The sequence below is a fragment of the Mandrillus leucophaeus genome, unplaced genomic scaffold (assembly GCF_000951045.1).
Source record: "Mandrillus leucophaeus isolate KB7577 unplaced genomic scaffold, Mleu.le_1.0 Scaffold731, whole genome shotgun sequence".
NCBI lineage: Eukaryota > Metazoa > Chordata > Mammalia > Primates > Cercopithecidae > Mandrillus > Mandrillus leucophaeus.
The window spans coordinates 1,139,428-1,162,047 of record NW_012107931.1 but is presented as its reverse complement, the minus strand read 5'-3'; the positions used below and the strand labels follow the sequence as shown (position 1 = coordinate 1,162,047).

Below are 22,620 nucleotides of genomic sequence, written 5' to 3'. Positions count from 1 at the left end.
CCTGGCTAATTTTTTAATTTTTAGTAGAGATGGAGTTTCACCATGTTGGCCAGGCTGGTCTCGACCTCTTGGCCTGGCCTCAAGTGATCCATCCGTCTAGGCCTCCCAAAGTGCTGGGATTACAGGTATGAGCCTTTTAATGTCCAGCTGCCTGTACCCAACTCCCAGCCTTAAAAAAAAATGCTTATGCTTAAAATAGTGACATTGTATAGACATACCACACTTATTTCATAGGCAGTTCAGTTGTCTCCACTTTTGGGTTGTTATGAATAATGCTACGAATATTTCTATACAAGACTTTAGGGACATATCTTGGGTATACACCTAGGAGTGGAATTTCTGGGTCATATAGTAACTCTATGTTTAACTTTTTGAGGAGCTGCCAAACTGTTTTCCAAAGTGGATGCACCATTTTACATTCCACCAGCAATGCAGGAGGCTTCCAGTGTCTTTGTGTCCTTGCCAACGTTTGTCATTGTTCATCTTTTTGATTATAGTCAGCCAAGTGGCTATAAAGAGGTGTCTCATTGTGATTACTCCATGTTTTTTAATCAGTGTTTAAAGGGTTAATATGTTGTGTGTTTCAGGGATATAAGCAAAACGCTAGAGTCTCTTCCTAATTATTTTTAGTTACAGTTTTAAGAAAAATAGGCCTCAGCCGGGCTCTCGCCTGTAGCCCCAGCACTTCGGGAGGCCGAGGCGGGCAGATCACGAGGTAAGGAGATCGAGATCATCGTGGCTAAAATGGTGAAACCCCATCTCTACTAAAAATACAAAAAATCAGCTGAGCATGGTGGCGGGAGCCTGTAGTTCCAGCTACTCGGGAGACCGAGGCAGGAGAATGGCATGAACCCGGGAGGCGGAGCTTGCAGTGAGCTGAGATGGTGCCACTGCACTCCAGCCTGGGCGACAGAGCAAGACTCCATCTCAAAAAAAAAAAAAAGAATAATAGGCTTCGAATGAGTTAGGAAGAGATTCTCCTCTCTTCCCAGCTGACACAGCCTCATAAAAGTATGGCTTGGTCCGTACATGGCATCTCTTTGCTAAGAAAAAGGCCTCTATTCCAACCTCAGGCTGGGTGCAGCTCCTCACCCAGGATCAGGGATTGGCCAGTAGGGTGTGGTCAGAATTTTAGCCCCCCCTTCTCCTGCAATGCCTTTGTCCAGGGCAAGACTTAGATATACAACTGTACCTGGATTGTAGTTGATGGCTTGGAAGCCAGATAGGCCAGGGTTCCTGTTTTCAGCTGGGCTGAGGGCTCTGACATTGGACAAGGGATTTAATGCCCCTGGACCTCAGTTTCCTCATCAGTAAATAATATTCATAATAATTCCTTCTGATGACTATAGCCCTCTTATGGTATTGTGATGATTCAATGAAATGAACTTTATAAAGCAGCTGGTCTAAGACCTGACAAATCCAAGTACTTACTAAACAGTAGTTAATTTTATGTCTTATCCTAAGGGACTTGGCACAGGTATTATTTGCTCTAGAAGATGGGTCAGCAAACTGTGACCCATAGGCCACATCAGCGTAATATTTTACCTCCCACAAGCTAAGAATTGTTTTGACATTTTTTAAAGGGTTGTAATCAAAACAAAGTAGACGTGACCTAAGTTTCCTGATTCTTGGTCTAGGCCATTCTCTGACAGCCCCTCGTCCCTGCCCTGCCCACCCTCACTTCAGGGCTAGATATTCCTACTCATCGGTCCCTTGTCACCTTGTACTTATCTCTGACATAGCCCTTTTCACAAAGAAATCCCTAGGAGACAGTCACCAGCTTCTCCATCACTGCATCCTCGGGCACACAGTAGGAAGTCAGCAGTTATGAGTTCAGGGAATGAAAGGGGAGTCGGGGAGAAGAGGGCACTGAAGTCAGTTTTGCCAGCCACACAGTTTTGCTGAAGTCCTAAAGGGAGGGCAGACTGGCACTTGGCTTTGGCCCTCCTCCTGTGCATTGCATTTGAGCAGAACAATGCCCTTGCCCCAATTGTATCCCCAGACAGGTTAGTGTGAAGGGACACTCTGAATTTCCCCTAAGCTGTCACATGTGGGCTGGACTTCCCAGGAACACATTTCTTGGTAATTCACAACTCCCTTCCGGAGAAGAAACTTGGCCTGTGGGTAACGGACCCCAACTCAATAGCTCTTCGGCCCCTCCTGGAAAGACACAACGTTCTCAGCCAGGCTGCATGAGTTCAGGATTTGCATTCTCTTGGATGGGGCTGGGCTGAGAGAAGGTGGAATGCGTGTTTTTGAGATTCTAAATAAGAAAAGCAGGCGTGACTATGCCTGCTTGATTCTATTACTTTGGGGCATTTTCAAAGAATTTCTTGTCTCTACTTATTTTTCTAATATTCATGTTTATGTTGAATTCCTCATGCAGAAACTGATGCATTGCTTTTACCCCAGAGCTTTCACTGACGTTTGATGGAATTAGCTGTGCAAACGCTGCTGACATGATATGCCCTCCTGTTTTGGTTCCTTCTGTACGAAACATGATTTTTACAATGAACTTGAACTCTGTGTGTATGGGAGGAAAAGGAGACTGATTTGTGGCCTGACTACTTGCTCCTGTAAAAAAGTCCAGAAGAGCCCACCAATTAAATCATGTAAGATGAAGGCAGGACAGCAACTGTCTGAGGGGAGCAGATGTTTAAGGTGCTTCCAGCAATCTAAGTTGAGCAGTTTACAATTCTCAGGCAAAAGCAGGCACAAGCTTTTTCAACAGATAAGCAACAACTTTAAAAAGAAAGGGACAAATGCAGATGAAAGATTTGCAACTCACAATGACTTTTAAACTTTCTACAAAAAAAAGAAAGAAGAAAAAGAGAGAAAAAATCTTTAAAGTTTATAGTAGTAGGTTTTCTCCAAAGGTTGCCAATGTATAGGTTGTTTGCAAACATTGCCCAGTGGAAGAAAGGGGGGAATATTTCCAAGTCACGATTCTAAACATCTAATGTCAAAGCCTACTAAATATTACTCCTCTTGAATCTTCAAAGGAGTTGTTTACGAATTCCTGAAAAATAAAATTGCATTTCCGCCCTTGGACGCAAGTGACCCTTTGGTCACTCCCCATGATGATTGGAAGAACATAGTTTAACCTTGAGAGCAACTCATACAACTAGGTCAAAAGTTGTTTATTGACCACATAATTTCCAGGTGCAAGATATGTGGAGTTTTTAATGCACTTACACTAAAATTACACAGGGCTGAAGGATTATTTAGCTGTACTTCTGAGCAAATGAGTGTGGTTGTTATTGTTGTTTTAAGCAGACCACGTACGTTCACAGAAGGGAGCCTTTACCATGACCCAGCGGATTACAAAAACTACAGTGAGTGACTTTGACAGCTTGTGAGTAGAGAAATATATTTATAACAAACATTTCTTCTTCTCCAGCTACCGTTGGCTTCCAACCATAAATATTTTATAAACTACCCCCAGAAATGTTTAATGACAGACTTTTAAAGTAGTTGAAGAAAGAAAGCAGCATACTTTATGAGATCCTTCCCACTGACATATTTTGATCATTGATACAGCATTTTGAAGCTAATAGTGCTGTTACTACAATGTCAGTGTACTACAGGATCAAAAGGAATGATATGAGACCTAGAACTCTTTTCACTGTGAGTGCACTTGATTTTGATTTTCTCAGAGGGTAATACCTGTGGCCATTTAAAAAATGAATAAAATAAGCAAAAAAATTAAAAAGATAAAGGCCTACATCAAAAATGCATTGGGCTAAAAGAAACAGAAAACTTGACAAGAGGGACCCAAGCAAGTGGAGAGCCCTGTTTATTTCATGCATTAAGCAGTCCAGGTCTGGTGTGGTGGCACTGTGATATCACTGGGGTCTACCTCTTATCTTTGTTCTCTGTCCTCATTAGCTTGCAGATCTCGGCTTGTAGCATGGCCCTCATGCTTCTTGCCTTGTGGTCACAGGATTGCTTCTGCAACTCTAGGCATGGTGTCTGTGTTCCAGGGAGGAGAAGAGAATGGAAAGTCAAGGCAGAGGACTGAAAAACGATGCCAGAGGAATCTATCCTTAAAAGATTGCCCAAGAGGCCAACTCAGCAGTGTTTATTTATAGCTCATTCATTTGTTGAATGAATGGACAGAACTTGCTCACTCTATCACTCCCAACTTCAAGTGAGTCTAAGGTGACTATTTTTAGCTGGGCATATTGTTACCTAGAAGGTCCTGGTTCCTTTAGGAAGAGAGGAAAGTAGGTATTAGGTAAGCAACTAGCAGAATCTGCTATAGGGCGTTGTCATTTCAAAATATTCTGTATAGTTAGTAATAGGTTTGAAAAAATGTTTTTTTCATATTGAAGGTGAGGACTCTGTGGGGATGAAAGAAAGCAATTAGCAATACAGTAATAGGGCATATTTACCTTCTGAATTTAAAATATTATCTGAAGATGTTACTGCTGGAGAATGGTAAGAATTCATTCATCATTCAGTTGTTCTTACATCCGTGTTATGTATTAAGCTAAGTACAGTTGCAAAGAGAGAGAACAAAACAGAGAGAGAGAGAGAGAGAAAGAGGGGGGAAGAGGAGGAGGAGGACCAGTGGGAGGGAGGAAGGGAAAAATCACAGAAATACATTAAAGTCGTGGCCTTCCCATAGCCTTACAGGCTAATGAGTTCATCAGGTTAGCATAACTGGTGAAAAAACAGTGATATAAACCATCATACCACTAATTGCTATAGTTGAACAAACTTTCTTTGGATTTTCTGGTAGCCAAGGAAAAATGGGGCCATAAATGGTTACGTTGTTCTCATTTTCCATGAGAAGAAGAAGTAATTCAGTCATTTGTCATACAGTGTAGTGGATTACAGAGCATGAGTTTTGGCTTGAGTACCAGCTCTGGAATAGACCTTGAACAAGTTATTTAATCCCCCTAATTCCCAGCCTTTTCTTCTTTAATATGGGAACACTAGTACTCGTGGTTGAGAGGTCATTTTACAGATTAAGTGAGAGATTGCATGAAAGGCACCACCAAATTAAGAGCCCTGGGATGAGAAAAAAAAAAAAAAATGAGAAAGATAGAAGACAATATGCTCAATGACATCCCCATTCCAAAACAGAACTGGATTGTGAGATGCCCTATCGTATGGTGTCCCTTGACAGCCGCCAAGGATATGATGCCAAAATGTCACTCAGTAAAGCAGCTCTAGATGGGGCCAAGAAGTTATGCTTCAATAGACAGCTTTTTGATGGTTCAACTTGGACCAAGACTAAAAATTCTAAATGTACAGAGAAATGGATGGAGTCTGTGTCCTCAAACAATCTTCCTTACTTATGACGTCTTTCAGCCAGCCCTTTGATAGGCATGAGCAGCTCTCCAGCCAAGGGTGCAGTCCCTGGTGAAGGCCTGGAGGGGAGGTATTTGTGTCACTGGTGGAGGATGAGCTCCTGCACTACAATGACATAGGTTGGACAGTGGCCTTACCCAGACTCTGACCCAAGTGAGTGCTCAACCCATCACTAGGAATTTTTCTTTTACTCTATTGCCCCAGGGCAACTACAGTCTGAGATCAGCAATAGACTCTTAAAACCTGGGGCTCTTGCCCTCATTTGAAACTTCTGTTTCCTTCATTTGTTTCTTTAACTAAACTCTCCTGGTGAGGATTTTCTTATTGCTTAGTCAGGGCCAACTTCTCGACCATTATAGGGGAAGTCAGAAATGTTATATCCATCCAGTGAGTCTAGCTGTAGAGACAATTGTGGCTCTACAAACTGTCTTTCTCTTTTCCTCTTTCTATCAGATCGCAAAATCCCAAGAGATGGGAAATATCTGTATCCATTTTATAAAAATATTTTTTGAATAATGATATATTTTATTTAGCACTGTTTGATAGGCTGAATGTAATAACAGTTTCTTATAGGAAATGGGGTTCCCTCAGCCATCCTGGTGGAGATTTCTGAAAAATCTGTTTACCTGGGATCAGGTGACAAATGAAAGCAAAAACCAGCCGATAGATACTGTGGAAAAGAACATTCCATGATCAGATCTATGCTGGTGGCTTGCGTCTAGATTCCATGCCACATTTGTTCAAAATTAATTCATTTATGAAAAAGGTATACTTGTGAAAAGCCCCCAGTATGTAGGCAGTTAAGACATAATTTCATCTGAGAGCAATTTAAATGTCTTATTGCCATCTCGAGCTAAAAATGCCTTATGCTTTCTGGATTCTTGTGTGGAGTTAATCTCCCAGCTCAGGTTCACCTTGTTGCTAATTCTCCATCTCATTTCAGTGTGTGGGAAGCAATGTCATTTTATGTAGAAAGGAATGTATTTCATCTCTCCTCTTCTCCAGCTATCAGCAAATCTATGCCTAGGGCAGCGAGCAGCTGTGGGGATATGGATAGGACACAGCCATGGATCCTTTGTGCATGTTGAGAATGTCCTTGGTGTTTGCCACTCTTACTCCCTTTTCTGTAGATGAGGAATGGAGATTTTCATGAACAGGTGTTTGAAGAATCAAGTACAACAGGGCCTTTGAGTGGTGGGGCACAGCAGACCCTACTGGTTACTTACCCCATATCCATTCTCCCACAGCCTCCCCATCTTTAGCAGAAATCTGACTTGTTCAATTTTACCCTAAGAGGAAGGCAGTTCCATCCCCAGCTCACAAGTGAGTTCTGATTAATCTAAGCCTAGCACGGTTGTCTTATTTCCTTTGCTCCTGGCTAGTTGAGATGCACACTGGTAGCTTAGACCAAGTCAACAGAACGTGAGAAATTTTCTCAGGGCCTTCTAGGTAGGATTTTCAGATCTTAAAGGAAGCACCCAGGAAAGGTAGTCTCTTCTTGTCCCAGACTTTGTAATTCTGCATGGGATGGCCGGAACTGCAGCAGCCGTCATGAAGCATGAGAAAAACTAGTCTGAGGAAAATGCTGACATTTCCAGGATGGAAGAGCGAGATGGAACAAAAACATGGAGTGATGCCTAAAACCTCCATACCTAAGGACTTTCGTTTTGTAAGAGAATATATTTTCCCATTTATTTATTTATGAGAGAATGCATTCTCTTTACTGGTTGAGTTGCATTGGATTTTTCGTTACCTACAGATACAAGCATCCTCGTGTTGATACATGCAGATGTAACATAAAGCAGAGAAGTTCTTTAGCCATGTTTAACCCAGTTGTTCTTGAGCTGCAACTCAGTTGTCCTGCTGTGTTGCTATGCTCAGTACGTATGAGGGGCAACACTAGGCCAGAGAGTTGATGAATTTTTTTATGGTGTGTTTTCCTTGCATATCATACATGCAACACACAGACACACACACAACGTGAAAAATGCCAGGAAGCCAATTCCACATAGCCAAATCAAACATGGGAGGGGGTCTAGAAAGTTTCGTATTAATGCAAATCAGTAAGAATTGGGTAGGTGTACTTTGCAAAGGAAAAATGGCTATCCCTTTGAAGCCATTCAATTTCTAGAGATAGCAAGACTCCATTCAAATGCTGTGTTCTCTGTGACCCTTTCCCTGAGTTCTCAAGGCCAAGCTGATCACCCCTTCTGTTCTCTTGACACTGTGTGCATATCTCTAGTGGGACGCGTACCACATGGTACTGGCGCAAGCAGTGTCAGTGTCAGTGTCAGTGTTCGATTCCCTTGTTAGATTGTGAGTTCTTACAGGGCAAGAGACTTGTTATAACCTTTGTTGTATTCACTTATTCAACAATTATTTATTGAGTGCCTACTATGTGCCAGGCATTGAGCTGAACACTGAAGATACAATAGTCAGGAAAAGCAGATGTGGCCTCTGCAGTCATGGAGTTTAAAGTCTAGTGAGACAGACAATCAAATAATTACAATTGTCAACCAATTTCTTATGCCTAACCAAGTGACTAGCACACAGTAAGTGCTCAATAATTACTTGCTGAATTTAGTTACAGAATTTTCACTATTCCATGCAGCCTTTTATCTTCCTGGAAGATAGCCTAAGTTCATATGACAGTGGAAAGCCTCCTAGGGGAAAGAGAGGTGAAGCCCCCACATGCAGGCTATTTTCAAGCGTCTGTTTGTGTTGCACTTACTAATGTCTAATGGCCAAAACAAGTCATGTGGCCAGTCTAGAGGGCCATGTGGAAGGAAGTTACATGGTGCAGGGATAGGAAGAGGTGTGACAGGTCGGGGGCCATTATTATACTAATCTGCCACACTATTTTAAATTGTGGGTTATGTTGTATAAACCTAAAACTCAGCTAAGAGATTTAAACAATGATCATTTGAGTCTAAGAATAAGTTTCTCAGTACAATTCACACTCAAGAAACTAACATTTGATTCAGACATTTCAAATGGAAAGTAATGATGTGATTCACAGTGAGCAGTATATTCAAGCTTTTGGTCTTAAAATCTTTGCACAGTGCTTTGATGAGAGAGGAGTATTGGCAGCCACGTGTGGCTGTTTCCCCAGCATTTACTGTTTACAATGAGGGCAGTCTTTTCTTCTGAGGGTTGTAATGAGAATAACGGACTCTTTCCCCCCTAACATCCAGAGAAGACCATTCTAAATCGAGTGGTTGGCCCATGCCAACAATATCTGCTCTAAATTATGAATCCTCCAATCAATAGTCAATACTTCTCCCCTATTTGTATAATAACAAATGAGTTTTGAGTTGAGATCGGGCTCAGAGTATAAATTATTAACTAAAACAAAATAGGATAAACATAGAGAAATGAAACAACTTTAGAGCAGACTCTTAAACCTTAGAAGTCTGTATAAATAAAAGTGTCTGTGTATGTTTTACTTGGAGATTTGTGTGATTAAACAAATATCTGTTACAGATCTGAATGGAGAGTCAAACTAAGTGTGTGGGTCTGGTGGAGAGATTATCTATTCAAATGCATTTTTGTAATTCCGTACTCTGGTCCAAAAGTTAATGTAAAAAGCCAGTCAAATTGATTAATACTAAAAATGGAACAACTGCAGTTCTAGAACTAATTTGAGGACCCTGCTACTTTCATCCTCGGAGTTTGTCTAATAAGGACTTTTGGACGACTGAATACATAGCATGTAAGAAAGTGTTAGAAATGGCTGGAAGTCTGATGTGACCACAGCAATATTACTCATAATGTCTTTGATCACAACAAAAACATACAGGGCACATCCACATGCATAACAGATGTTCACAGGAAGATGAGGTTAAATAGAACTTCCACATCCACATGGGTTTCTCCATTTAATTTTTATCATAAAAGCCATGGAGAAGTTGAAAGGCTCTTAGAAGAGTGGACAGAAGCCGCCAAACACTAGTGAAGTAGGGCTACCATGTGTATGCAAAAGCAAGACAAGTCCCACTTGGAAATATGCCTTCAGGAAAGTTTAGCCTTGCAGACTCGCACTTTCCCGTTGTGCTTACATGTCATGTGTGTGGCATGTGGATTTCATTTCTCTTTCCCCCAGACATACAAGTATTCCGTGGATTCCTATGGACCAAACTGAAGATTGAATTTTAGAAACTGTAACATTCTTGGCTGAGCGTGGTGGCTCACGCCTATAATCCCAGCACTTTGGAAGCCGAGGCAGGTGAATCACTTGAGGCCAGGAGTTCGAGACCAGCCTGGCCAACAGGGTGAAATCCTGTCTGTAATAAAAATATAAAAATTAGCCGGATATGATGCTGTGCGCCTATAATCCCAGCTGTTCCGGAGGCTGAGGAATGAGAATCACTGGAGGCCGGGAGACAGAGGTAGCAATGAGCCGAGATTGTGCCACTGCACTCCAGCCTGGGCAGCAGAGCAAGACCTTGTCTCAAAAAAAAAAAGGAAACTGTAACGTTCTGTGGTAATGAGATGCCCAGTTTATGGACTTCTTTTTGCCCATTATTTGTGTACTGATCAAAGAAGCTTAAAGGGTACTGCGGCATTAAAAGTGAATCTCTTTTTTCCTCCTATGTGTATTTTCTTCACATTTGTTAATTTGAAATTTGAAAATATTCATCTTTTGGTCTATGGCATTGATAGCATTCACCAGTGTCACCTGAAATTTGAGTTCCTACTCAAACTGGAAGTCTTGTATTTTTTTCCTGAAGCACTCTTCAAGGATCCAACTATGGCAGCTTAATCATCACATCCAAAAAATGACTTGTAGCTCCTTGTGAAAATTGCTTCTTCATATGAAAATTCTGGTACAGTATGCAGGGTACTGTGTTCTGGGAATAGCATAGCGATGATATGCGTTATGGAGATAACAGGACATTAGGTATACAGAATGGGATGAATATTTAGAAGTGCAGGATGCCACTCAGATAACCCTGTGGTCTTCCGTAAACGTTGCGTAGCCCTCAGTTAACATATGGCACGCGGACAGGGAGGAGCCTTGGGAATCATTAGGTTCAGTACCCTCAATCTATACTTGAGGAAACTTTGACTTAGAGAAGTTGTTCAGGATCATTTGCTCAAGTCACTCAACTGCTTAGAGTGATAAAGCCAAGGGGAATGCCAGAGTTTCATGACTTTCAGTCCAGGGAACCTTTGACTTCAACAAATATTTTCTTCTGTAGCGTAGCAAATCAGGAGTTCCAAATATTATGAATGTTAAGAAAAAATTGGTAGATTTTCTTATAGTTTTAAGAGATAACCAAAAGAGCATCCTTTATAATAATAAATACGACAGCATTGGTTCTACAACACTTACTGTAATAGTATTTTCATCCCAGTAGTCTAGTCTATACTCTTTATTGATTATCCACTATGTACGTAACAGATAGATTCTTTTTATTAATTATCCACTATGCACATAACAGACTCAGATGGACTTGTAAATGATCTATGGCTATATTTATTTTTCTGTAGGTAGCATCACACATGGAGTTGTTTCAAGTGGGAGCAGGGCAAGAGAAGAAAGCCAAAGGTTCAGATTTGGCATGGCTCTTGGAGAAGATGGGCCTGTACAATGAGAAGCACGCAGGATGTCATTTGAGAGTTGTGGATGGAAAGAGCCTTCTGTTCAGGAGGATTACAATGAGGGGAAATAGAATTCTGAGATGGGTTCTGTGTATTTCCTCCCCTAGAATGGAGGAAAGGAGACTGGGAGCAGGAGAGATGATAGTAATTAGAAAACAGATGCGTGTGGCAGAACAGCTCAGATGGTTTGATGGGCAAAGGCCAGTGAGAATCACTGCCGAGTTCTGGGAGGCTCCGGTGATGATCTCAAAATGGGAAGCTTGAAATGATTAAAACTGTGGAAAGGAAGAGGAAGATAAAGGTAGATTTATTATGCGACAAGCCCAAACAAGAATAGGACAGCCAAGGTTTCCAAAATAAAACTGGGAACGCCCGTGGAGCTGGAACCCATGTCATAAGCACAAATTACTGGAACTTTGTTTTTTCTCTTTCTTTAATGAATATATTCCACAAGGAAACACAGTGAAATCTAGTTTTAACTTTAAGGCATTTTCCAGATTATATCTTGGTAGCGATATAGATTGAAAATTAATAATTTAATAGCTTCAGAAGAAAATATCATTAATTAGGTTATAACCTAACTTTCCCCTTTTTATAGGTGAGGAAACTGGGGCTCAAGGATGTGAAGTGACTGGCTCCTAGCACCACAGCGTCCTAGGAACTCTAACATGAGGATTCCCTGAGTGGATTGAAACTGCTCACAGTAATATGGGCAGGGAGGAACAGAACTGTGCCTGAATTCAGGCCTTGCACAGCCCTGGCTGTGACTCTTTTGAGTGTTAGTTTGATGAACCATGAAATGAAGTTGCTGAAAAATCATGAAGTGCAGTTCTATTCATCAAGCAAAGTCAGTTCACAGTCTGTGTAATATTCGTGCTAAGAGTCTAATGCTTTGAAAGCATTTAGTATAAATTTCAGTTAACCTCCACATTCAGTTAACCAGCATACCTGTTCTCTAACCAGCCTGGGAGAGTGTGAGCATACTTATGAGGTGAATTATGACTGGTAAATGTGAGTGGAGCTCATCAATACAGTGAGACCCCAGGAAGACACAACAGTGCCCTTTGCCCCAGCTCCCCTCCAGGATCACGCAGGCAAGCTTCTCCCCAGCCTTAATCCCTCAGAAGGCTGCAAGGACCCACTCAGCCACTGAATACAGAAAGCTGGGAGTCCTCTATGACAGCACTTCCTCAAAGCTGATGGAGGTGGCAGAGGGCCCTGGTGAGCTTTTTAGAGAGAGACTCCTGACTGTCATCCTAGCCTTTGTGATTCAGTTCATCTTAGAGTGGGGCCCGGAAATCTACATTTTTAAAGGTTCTATGAGGAATTTGCATATACAGTTATTTGGGAACCACAGCTTGTACTATATTAAGTATCATTTTGCAGAGACTTAAAAGCAGCGCCGATGTTAATTCTTCCAACGTCACCGATCCCCAGAAGAGCCCTATAGACTCTGGGTCTCAGACTATGAAAGTCTTGGTCCAGACCGCCTTTACTTTTTACCTAGAAAGCCTTCCTTCTCTTCTCCCCAGTTCAAACCAGGGCTAAGCTATTGAACTTGTGCATGTCATCTGGTGGTGGTTACTGTCGTGCTCAGGATCTTGGAAAGACTTCTGTTTATTTGGCATGCTCCACACAGGCCTGTCAGGCTCTGGGGATTTGTGGCATTTGCAGAACTTACAAGGCAGGCAGCATAAAAATATATAATTCATAGAATGAAAGATTTTGGAGGCCCCTTCACTTTTACAAATTGGCCATAAAATAGAAATCACAGACATAACATTCACATAACCGCAGTTGCCAAGAATGAAGAATCACTTGGGGGAGGGAGAGGGTGCTTGAGGAGTTTCACGTATGCTTCTCTATAGGGCACCTAAAAAAGAGTGAGTGTTCAACCTCTGTGTGCAAATGATGGTAGGAACATTAAAGTAGAGGATAGAGTTCTCTGCCTGACAATTGCAAACATCTCTTATGGATAACAAAGATTTCGAGATTGATCCTAAGACGTCTTTAGAAGTCTTTTCACAGTGATTGAGTTTATCGTTTGAAGACATTTGCTTGTCCTGATAGCCATTCCAAATATATTTAGGATTTTGTATACATTTTACTATAACTTACTGCTTCCTGGTTTTTTCCTTTCCCAGTGGAAGCAGTTGACAATATTTGAGGCAGCTGTCCACTTTGACTGCCTGTGATATATCAGGGGAAGGAAGGAAGGGAAAAGTATACATCCTGCCACTTTCTTCTCCCATTAGCTGCGTTGACACTCTGGGCTTCCATTAGCTTTCTAGAAAAAGTCCTTAGGAAGGAGAGAGAGGCTAATCTGTCCCTGTCAGTTCCACTTAAGCTTTCTGGGGACTTGAGTCACAGCTGAGTGATGGCTGATAATACTGGTTGTGATCGCTGACTGTTGAAAAATAGTGTATTTAATGAGGTTAGATATATGCAAGACATAAAAAAGGAAAGACTATCTCTGTCACAGAAGTCAAACTAAAAATTCTCTTCACTATTTGATTTGTATATTAAAGAAGTGTCATCTTAGGAGTCAGGAGAGCGAAGAGCTGGATTTTCGTGGTTATGTGTCACTCTAGCTTTGTGACCTTGAAGATGCCAAATGATATTTCTGGGCTTCAGTTTACTCATGTAAAACTAATTATAATATCTACATAGTGTAAAGGAAAATTTTATCCAAATTAAACACAGATTGAGCTGGAGATGGTGGTGATAGAGGGTGATAGTTGTGGCGGGGTGGGGAGTGGTGTTGAATGAATGGATTACTCTAAATTGCTTCTGGACCTCAATCTAGGAATCTGTGATCTATGCTAGGAATCTGTGATCTATGGGGACTATATCCGATATCAACACATTGATTTAGCTGCTTCATTCAGCAAGTTTCAATGCATTACATAGGTTCTTTTAGAAAACGATTAAAAACCCCCTAAATTTCAGACAGGTTTACTTAGGTTTGTGGTAGTGCATGAAACTCACAAGGCTGATTCCAGAAATTTTAGTGAAAACACATTTCCTGCTTTTATGTTCATATCATGTAGGTGTGTATTGGTATTTAGAGAAATGATAGAAGTACAGTCACAGTGAGGATGTTAAGTCTTCCTTTATCTTAAGTTGTTATCATAGACCCAGCTGCAGAGATGATACAGGATTTTTTGTTCTTCTGTAAGTGTTCTTTTTAAATAAAACAAAATTTTAAACTATTAGTTGGAAGCTTGCCACAAACTAGTAAAACAATTAGAATTAACATCTTTTAAAAAATGAATTACCCAATAGCCTAAAGGTAAATAACATCTTTGGTTATTAGTAAAAAGAATAAGATAGATACTAACCCTGCTACTGTGCTGATTACCAAACAATTCAGGAGAGATTAAGTGATTTCACCCAAGTTTTCTAGGTAAGTGCCTCAGTTATTCACTTAAATTGTCCAAGAGGCACCTGTACTCTTGTAATAAAGTACTTACCTATGTGGTAACTCACATCTTCTAGGTCATTAATTCAGATGTAACAAATTCTTCCTGGCTGTTCAGTAATGTGCTATGAGGCAGAAAAAAAAATGCACCTATCCCAATTGTTGGACAGTTTGTTTCTATGGAGGAATTAAACTCTGAGTTTATGTTGGCAGCTCTGTCGTAGCCATAATTTCATACCCCACCTGGTTGTAATGGAAAGTTCCACTTATAAATGCTATTTGTATCATTAAACTAAACATGAAACCTAATTCAGCCTTCCTGATCATAACCTTGTAGCCAAGAATGTAATTTATTTTTCTGAATATCTGGACTTCTGTAATAGTTGCCAATGAACAGACTTTTGAAGTACTCACTGATTAAACCATAAGTAACAATGACCTATTAAAATGACCGTCTTTTTATTTTCTCTGATGACTTTGAAAAGCATTTGGTCTGATAAAGCAGCTGTATTTGAAGATTCTCTTGGTTTCACGTTTTAGTGGAATCATTGTGTTAATTAGTGTTAAGCAGCACATTAAATTTCTCAGAGCGGTCAGGACTAATTCAGTGTCTGTTTAGGCTCTTTATGTACAAAGTATGTTCTAGGCACTGTGAGGACACGTAGTAGACTGGCCCTCAAGAAACAAGGTATTACTCATAAGAAAAAAAATACATAATGGAAAAACTGCACCAAAATGGCATGTGACTGGTTGTTAAGTGAATGATACAGATATTATTTTATTCCAGTGACAACTAGCCTTTAAGCTTCAAATTTATTAAATGCTAACTCTGCATAAAAATATTTCAGGAAAATTAAATTAACCTATAATTGCAAAGGCAAAAATTCAAATGGCCTACCATAGTATATTTACATTTGCAGTATATTTGTGATTTTATACTGTGCTTCATTATTTAGTTTTAAGCTTTTTAAAATAAACTTCTGTTATGAGTATGTGCTAAATGAAGGAATCCTTTGATTATTATCAGTTGTTGATCAATGCCGAGCATTCAAAATGGAGAAATATCTTTATTGCAGATACAAATAATTATAGATGCTTTTCATAATAGCTATGAAAATATATAATAAAGTAGATAATAGTATAAATAGTAGATAACAGTATATCAAAATAGATAAAAAGTAGTATATCAAAATATAAGAAGTAGATAATAGTATATAAAAATCAGTATCCACTAGGCAATTAGAAAGGAAAAATAAAGGAAAGGCATTCATATTGGAAAGGAAGAAGTAAAACTTCTCTATTAGAACATAGCATGATCTTATTGTAGAAAATCCTAAAGAATCCACACACAAAAAAACTATTGGAATTAATAAATGAGTTCAGCAAGATTGTGGAATATAAGATCAATGTAGAAAAATCAATTAAATTGTCAATAATCAGTCCAAAATGAAACTAAGAGAAGAATTCTATTTATAACGATATCAAAAAGAACAAATTCAGCAAAGCAGTATAAGGCATGAACAATGAAAATAAAACATCAAAGAAATGAATTAAAGGAGAACTAAATAAGTAGGAAGACATCCGTGTTCATGGATGGGAAGCCAATGTTGTTAAGGTGGCTGTCGTAATCAAATTTATCTACAGATTCAATGCAGTCCTTATCATAATCTCAACTACTTTTTTGGGCGGATATGAGCAAGCTGACCCTAAAGTTCACATGGAAATGCAAAGGACACAGAGTAGCCAAAAACAAGGAAATGCAAAGGACACAGAGCAGCCAAAAACAATCTTGAAAAAGAACAAAACTGGAGGGACTTACCCTTCCCTTCCCAGTTTCAAAACTTATAACAAAGCTATAACACTGTGTGGTACTGACCTGAGGATAAACATATAGATTAAGAGGATAGAATTGAGAATCCAGAAATAATAATGACCTCAAATACACTTATGAATTTTTGACAAGGGTACTAAACGGCCAAGTGGGGAAAGCATAGGAAGAGTAGTCTTTTCAACAAATGGTGCTGTGACAATTGGATATTTGCATGCAAAAGAATGAAGTGAGACAACTAACTCACACCACACACAAAAGTAACTTAAAATAGATCAAAGACCTAAATGTTAGAAATAAAACTACAAAACCCTCAGGAGGAAATATAAATGTATATCTTTACGATCTTAGATTAGGCAATAGTTTCTTAGATAGGACAACAACCAAAGAAAATTTAGATAAATTGGACTCAGTCAAAATGAAAAACTTCTGTGCTTCAAAGGACACCATAAAGAAAATGAAAAGACAATTCACAGGATGGGAGAAAATATTTGCAGATTATGTGTTTGCGAATCCAGAATGTATATACAGAACTCTTAAAATGAAATAATAAAAAGACAATTTGTAAATGGATGATGGGTTTGAATAGACATTTCTCCAAAGAAAATATACAAATGGCCAATAAGCACATGAAAAAATTCTCAACATCATTAGTCGTAGGGAAATGCAAATCAAAATCACAATGAGATACCACTTCACAGTCAGGAGGATGGGTATAATAAACAACCAAAAAGACAGTAACAGGTCAGGTGTGGTGACTCATGCCTGTAATCCCAGCACTTTGCGAGGCCGAGGCCAGCAGATTGCTTGAGCTCAGGAATTTGAGACCAGCTTGGGCAACATGATGAAACCCTATCTCTACCAAAAAAAATTTACAAAATTAGCCAATCATGGTGGTGTGTGCCTTTAGTCCCAGCTACTTGGGAAGCTAAGGTGGGAGGATCACATGAGCCCAGGAGACAGACGTTTGCAGTGAGCCCAGGATCATGCCAGTGCACTCTAGCCTGGGCAAAAGCACAAGAGCCTGTCTTAAAATATATATGTGTATACATATATAAATAACAAGTGTTGGCAAGGATGTGCAGAAATTAGAACCCTCATATGTTGTTGGTGGGAATATAAAATAGTACAGCTGTATTGAAAATGGTTTAGCAGTCCTTCAAAAAAATTAAACATAGGGTTACCATATGATCCAGCAATTCCACTCCTAGGTATATACCCAAGAGAATCAGAAACATGTCCACACAAAAATTCATACATAAATATGCATAGCAGCATTATTTATAGTGGCCAAAAAGTGGAAACAATCCACTTGTCCATCAGCTGACAAGTGTATAAACAAAATATGGTATATCGATACAATGTGATATTAATATTATTATATCCATAGAAAGGAATGAAGTATTGTCTCATACTACAACAATGGAGGAGCCTGGAAAGACATTATTCTGAGTAAAAGAAGCCAGATACAAAAGGCTACATACTGGGTGATTCCATTTATAGGAAATATCCAGACTCCTATAGGCAAAACCATAGAGACAGAAAGTATATCAGTGGTTTCCAGGGTCCAAAGGCAATGGTGAAAATGGAAAGTGACTGCAAATGGGTGCAGGGTTTCTTTTGGGGCTGATGAAATCACGTTCTGGAATTAGATATCTGTGCCGATTGCAAACTTTGTGAATATACTAAATGCTATCAAAGTGTGCATTTGTAAAGAGTAAATTTTATAGTGAATTACATCTCAGTTTTGAAAATTACCTTATTTGTTCTTGATCACGCTATAAATTAAAGTGTTCTCATAAAGCATAAGCTTGCAAAAAATATTGTCATTAAGGAGCATATTTATGTATTTTGTTTTTAAAAAGAAACAAAACAAGTTTGATAATCAATCTTAGAGACTGCATGAAATTTCACCAGTGCAGAGAGATAACAAGACCAACATTTCTCTCATTATGTCATGAAGATAAATATAGTTTATCACTTCTGGTGAACTGATGTACATCCTTTTTATTAACCTGATTATAGGCCTTTTTCACTCAGATTTATTATATCAAACAGTGATTGTTCTGAAATTGAGGGAAGAATCATAAGTATTTCCATACAGACGTTTCATGTTTCTTCTCTTGTTGTTTTTTCCAGGTACTGCCTTTCCCAAGCCAGGTGGTGTACAACAGAGTAGGCAAGTGTGGGAGCCGTACTGTGGTCTTGCTTCTGAGAATCCTGTCGGAGAAGCACGGATTTAATTTGGTCACATCAGACATTCACAACAAAACCAGGCTTACTAAAAATGAACAAGTAAGTTGACTTTGCCCATTGTTGAACTGTATTTTGCTTCAGCTCATTTGTGTAACTAATGGGTGCCTTGCAGGTCATTCTTCAGACTCCTGATGAATGAATACCAGAGTTTTGATTTCATGCTGTATTTTGGCCAGAGTGTGGAAGGAAATTTAAGTTAAGGCTTCCACAAGAACTCTATAAACCAGGGAATTTCCGTGAAGGGATACTTCCATTAGGACTGATGAAGGACTGTGTGTACTTGCCTTTGTCTAGTTAGCTAAAATTAGCAATATATACATCTCAAAGAGTCACACCACCAAGCTATAAATAATGCTGACATCTTCACCGTCAAAATGAGAAGATTTTATTTTAACATTCTTCCTTCTGCATTTTCTCACCAGTGTCCAGAATCTTTATGGTTAAATTAGTTGATGGGGGACATGAGCTTCCTGCTATGGGAAACTCAGAGGATCTTAGGCTTTGAGAGCAGCACTTGGAATATTCAGTGGTAGGAAAAGAATTACCCCACATCACAGGAACAGTTCTGCCCTAATGTAGCTGAGTTGTACAAGTGGACGTGCTAATGGTAGGATGGGAGTGCTATCCTCTACCAAGAAGCTGTGAAGGTTTACTTTGCAAACCTGTACAGAGGTAGGGGCAACAGTCTCTGTGGGGCTGCTCTGCTAACGTGGAAAAGTCAGATAGAGTGTTCTCATGGTCATTTTACAGAGTTAGGTTTGTCATCCTGGTCTCAGAAACTGGCTTCTGTCTCCTTACCTACATAGGACGAGCGGCCACCCAATGAGTGGTACTTGCATGTTGGGAAGAAACAAGGAACATGTCTAACGATCTAGTTGAGATCATCATTATAAAAATTTCCTCACACCTGTAATCCCAGCACTGTGGGAGGCCAAGGATCGAGATCGAGGCCAGGATCGAGACCATCCTGGCCAACATGGTGAAACCGCATCTCTACTAAAAATACGAAAAAATTAGCTGGGCATGGTGGCACCTGCCTGTAGTCCCAGTTACTCGGGAGGCTGAGGTAGGAGAATCACTGGAATCCGGGAGGTAGAGGTTGCAGTGAGCCAAGATTGCACCACTGCACTCTAGCCTGACAACAGAGTGAGACTCTGTCTCAATAAATAAATAATAAATAAGTAAATAAAATAATAAATAAATAAATAATTTCCACCCATGTCCATTTTCTTTGGACATAATCTCCAGCTTTGAGACATTCAGAACCTCACAAATGGAGAGAATCTCATTCTTGATTTACCAATTGTGTATTTCCATTTTATCTTGGGGAAAAGTAGAACTGTTTTAAGACAGTAACGTAGCCAACCACACTTGTTCTGAAGCCACTATGTTTTGTGTCTTTTATAAGACAGAGATCAAATTGCCCACTACTTTGCAAACTTCCATTAAAGAATCACTCAGTATCAAGTTTAAATAGCCATTATCGGCACCAATAGTTAGAGTCATTACCAATTAGCAAAAAATATTTTAAGGTTATACCTTGTAGGTTCCACAGTAGGGTCTCCGTAGAAAAGAATGATCTTTGGTGGCATTTAAGGATATTGCATTTTATGTATAACATTGTTTAGTAGGGGCAGGTTCTCTTTGATTACCTTACTTGATTGAAGAGCTAATGTGATTAGGCTGGTGATGCCTTTTAACTGCCTGAAAGAAAGGAATTATAAATAAATACATTATTGTGATTTTATTATAATTGTTAAATTTGGTTTTCTTTTGAATCTAACTCTTATGGCTTGCATATCTATCGGATTACATGTAAATATAATATAATGATACTCAGTTCCCAGATGCCTCACAAAACACAGTTGCTAGATTTTAGTTCCCACTTCAGGATAGAGAACAGACTACCCACAGAGAGTAGGACAAAAGTAACTTAAGGATTAGACATTGGGATGTTCAGGAATGCTTAGAAGAAAGAGCACAAAGTACAGTATTTAAATGTGCCATGGGATTTTATAGAGATCAACCTACTTTGTTTCCTATGAGGAGCAAACACGAAAAAGTAAAATACACTTGTAACTATGAATGGAATAATTTAGATCAAAAATTAACAGCAATTTACTAACCATGTGTAGATTGTTAGATCCAGAAAGGGTTAAAGACAAAGTCATCCTTCTCTTCCAAAATATAGGCTAGCTCTCATCTGTTTGGAATGGTTGGCTTGTCTGGAAGCCAGAGAAGAGACTAGACAGTCTTTTAAGATTCTTTCCAGCCCTGTGATTCTGTGATATATTTGTACAGCTTCTAGCATAATCTGTGTATTGTGTAGTTGAAACATTTCTGATTCCTGTGGTCAAAGTGACCTAGAATATATTTCATTACTTCGTTATTCCAGATTTCTATTAAATTGTAAGGCAGTTTTAAAAACACATGGCAAAGGTAAAGATAAGGTAGAAAAAACAAATATATAATTTTAATGTGAAAACAAACATAATCACAGTGACCATTACCTCTCTGCAGCCAGTTTGTCTGGCTCTGGCATGCAGAGAGAGAAGCCAGGAAATAAAAGGACAAGAAACCCAGTTTGAAGTTCAACAACATTTAGAGAAACACTTTTTTTGTCCATGTATTGTTTTTATTAAAGTTTCAATGTGCATAAAACAGAAAAAATATTATTTTAATATATATTCAAGAAATAATTTGTGGTATGAATAGCTCCTTTTTTGCTAATTTATTAGAGGCACGCAAGGGGAAATGGTTTAGAAGACTAGTGGAAATTTTAGTCAGTTGTTCTCACCTATAAACAGTAGAATTCTGAAAATTTGTTCCCATAGAATCATCATCCTCTAGAGTTAATAACAATTCCGCTTCAGGTGCAGTATGACTTAAACAGGCTCCTGTGGGCTGGCCTGGGACTTTATCCACCGTGCAGAGAGTTTCTTTTATGGGAGAAAATGTGCTCCAAGTTCCAAACTACTGACTTAAAAATGAACTTTGGAATAGTATCCATTTCTAAGACTGAATTATCTATTCCATTTCATTCATACAAAAAGGGACCTCTCTAGGCCACAGTCACATTCACACATGCATTACTCTCTGGAGGGTAGCCGTGATCACACAAACATGCACACACACACACACACACACACACAGAGAGCGCTAAATTTTTAAAATCTATTAAATGGAACAAGACACTGAAGGGATTATTAAAAAGGAAAGGGAGTGTGAAGACACCAAATGTTAGAATGCCTATAAAAATCCCACTACATTTGTCCTTATAGAAATAGAAATACCTTTGAAGTTCATATTTTGGAAGACTCCGCCTCAACAGCACAGCATGGGCAATGGCTGCTGACGAAGCGTTGGACTTTCGCACAGCTCATCGTGCAAACCTGATTGTACTGATGCTCTTAAACCAGATTTCAGGGTCTTAAGCTGGCTTAAATATCTCTTGAAAAATGGAGATTATATACAGCTTTGAAAAATAGGGAAGTTTTTTCCCCAGAAGACGAGGCGCGTGATTGCCAAAAAAACACATAACCATCTTTGGTCAAGACGTGACACCATCTTTCTGAGCATTGCTGTAAATACAATAAAGGTCAACGTACTGCAGGTGTATTACAGCTATGAGAATCCACAATTAATTGCATTCTCTTTAAAGAAAAGCAAAAGTTAACCAGCATATTGAGAAGGCACATAATTCTACTCTTTCTATTTCCGTTGAAACTGAGGATTACGTATTAGATATAGCACCTATTATTTGCTAATTGTTTTCCTTCATTGTTTCGTTGAAATTTTTGGACCTAAAAATATACTACTGAGTGGATATGATTCCCTGTTTTATGGGTGAGACACCTAAGACAATCAGATTGTAACTTTCCAAATACATTATAATGACTGTCAGTGGCTGTTGGCCTTGAACCTAGGCCTTCCTTAATCCAAAAGCCATTCTCATCATGCAGTGTTTATCTCCTCTGACTGGACAGCAGAATCTCAGCAGAGCCTTTTAAAACCTAGAGTTGCAATGGCCCTTCTCCTGGAGATTCTGGGGTAGGGCCCAGAAAACTTTTTCTTTAATAAAGTGCCACAAGAGATTTTATGATGCAGCTAGGGTTAAGAAGCTCTGTTGAAATCATCATATCAGCATTGCCCTAGGTATGTTCCTGAGAATCCTAGTCCTCTAAGACATTGA

General features: G+C 39.3%; 1 protein-coding gene across 1 annotated transcript in view; it reads left to right on the top strand.

Moving 5' to 3' along the window:
• Positions 1–22,620, top strand: part of UST (uronyl-2-sulfotransferase) — a 203,694-nt gene that overhangs the window by 45,234 nt on the left and 135,840 nt on the right. Inside the window, exon 4 of the mRNA XM_011965667.1 lies at positions 18,312–18,467. Within this exon, the coding sequence (XP_011821057.1) occupies positions 18,312–18,467 (156 nt within the window). The remainder of the gene's footprint in view (positions 1–18,311; positions 18,468–22,620) is intronic.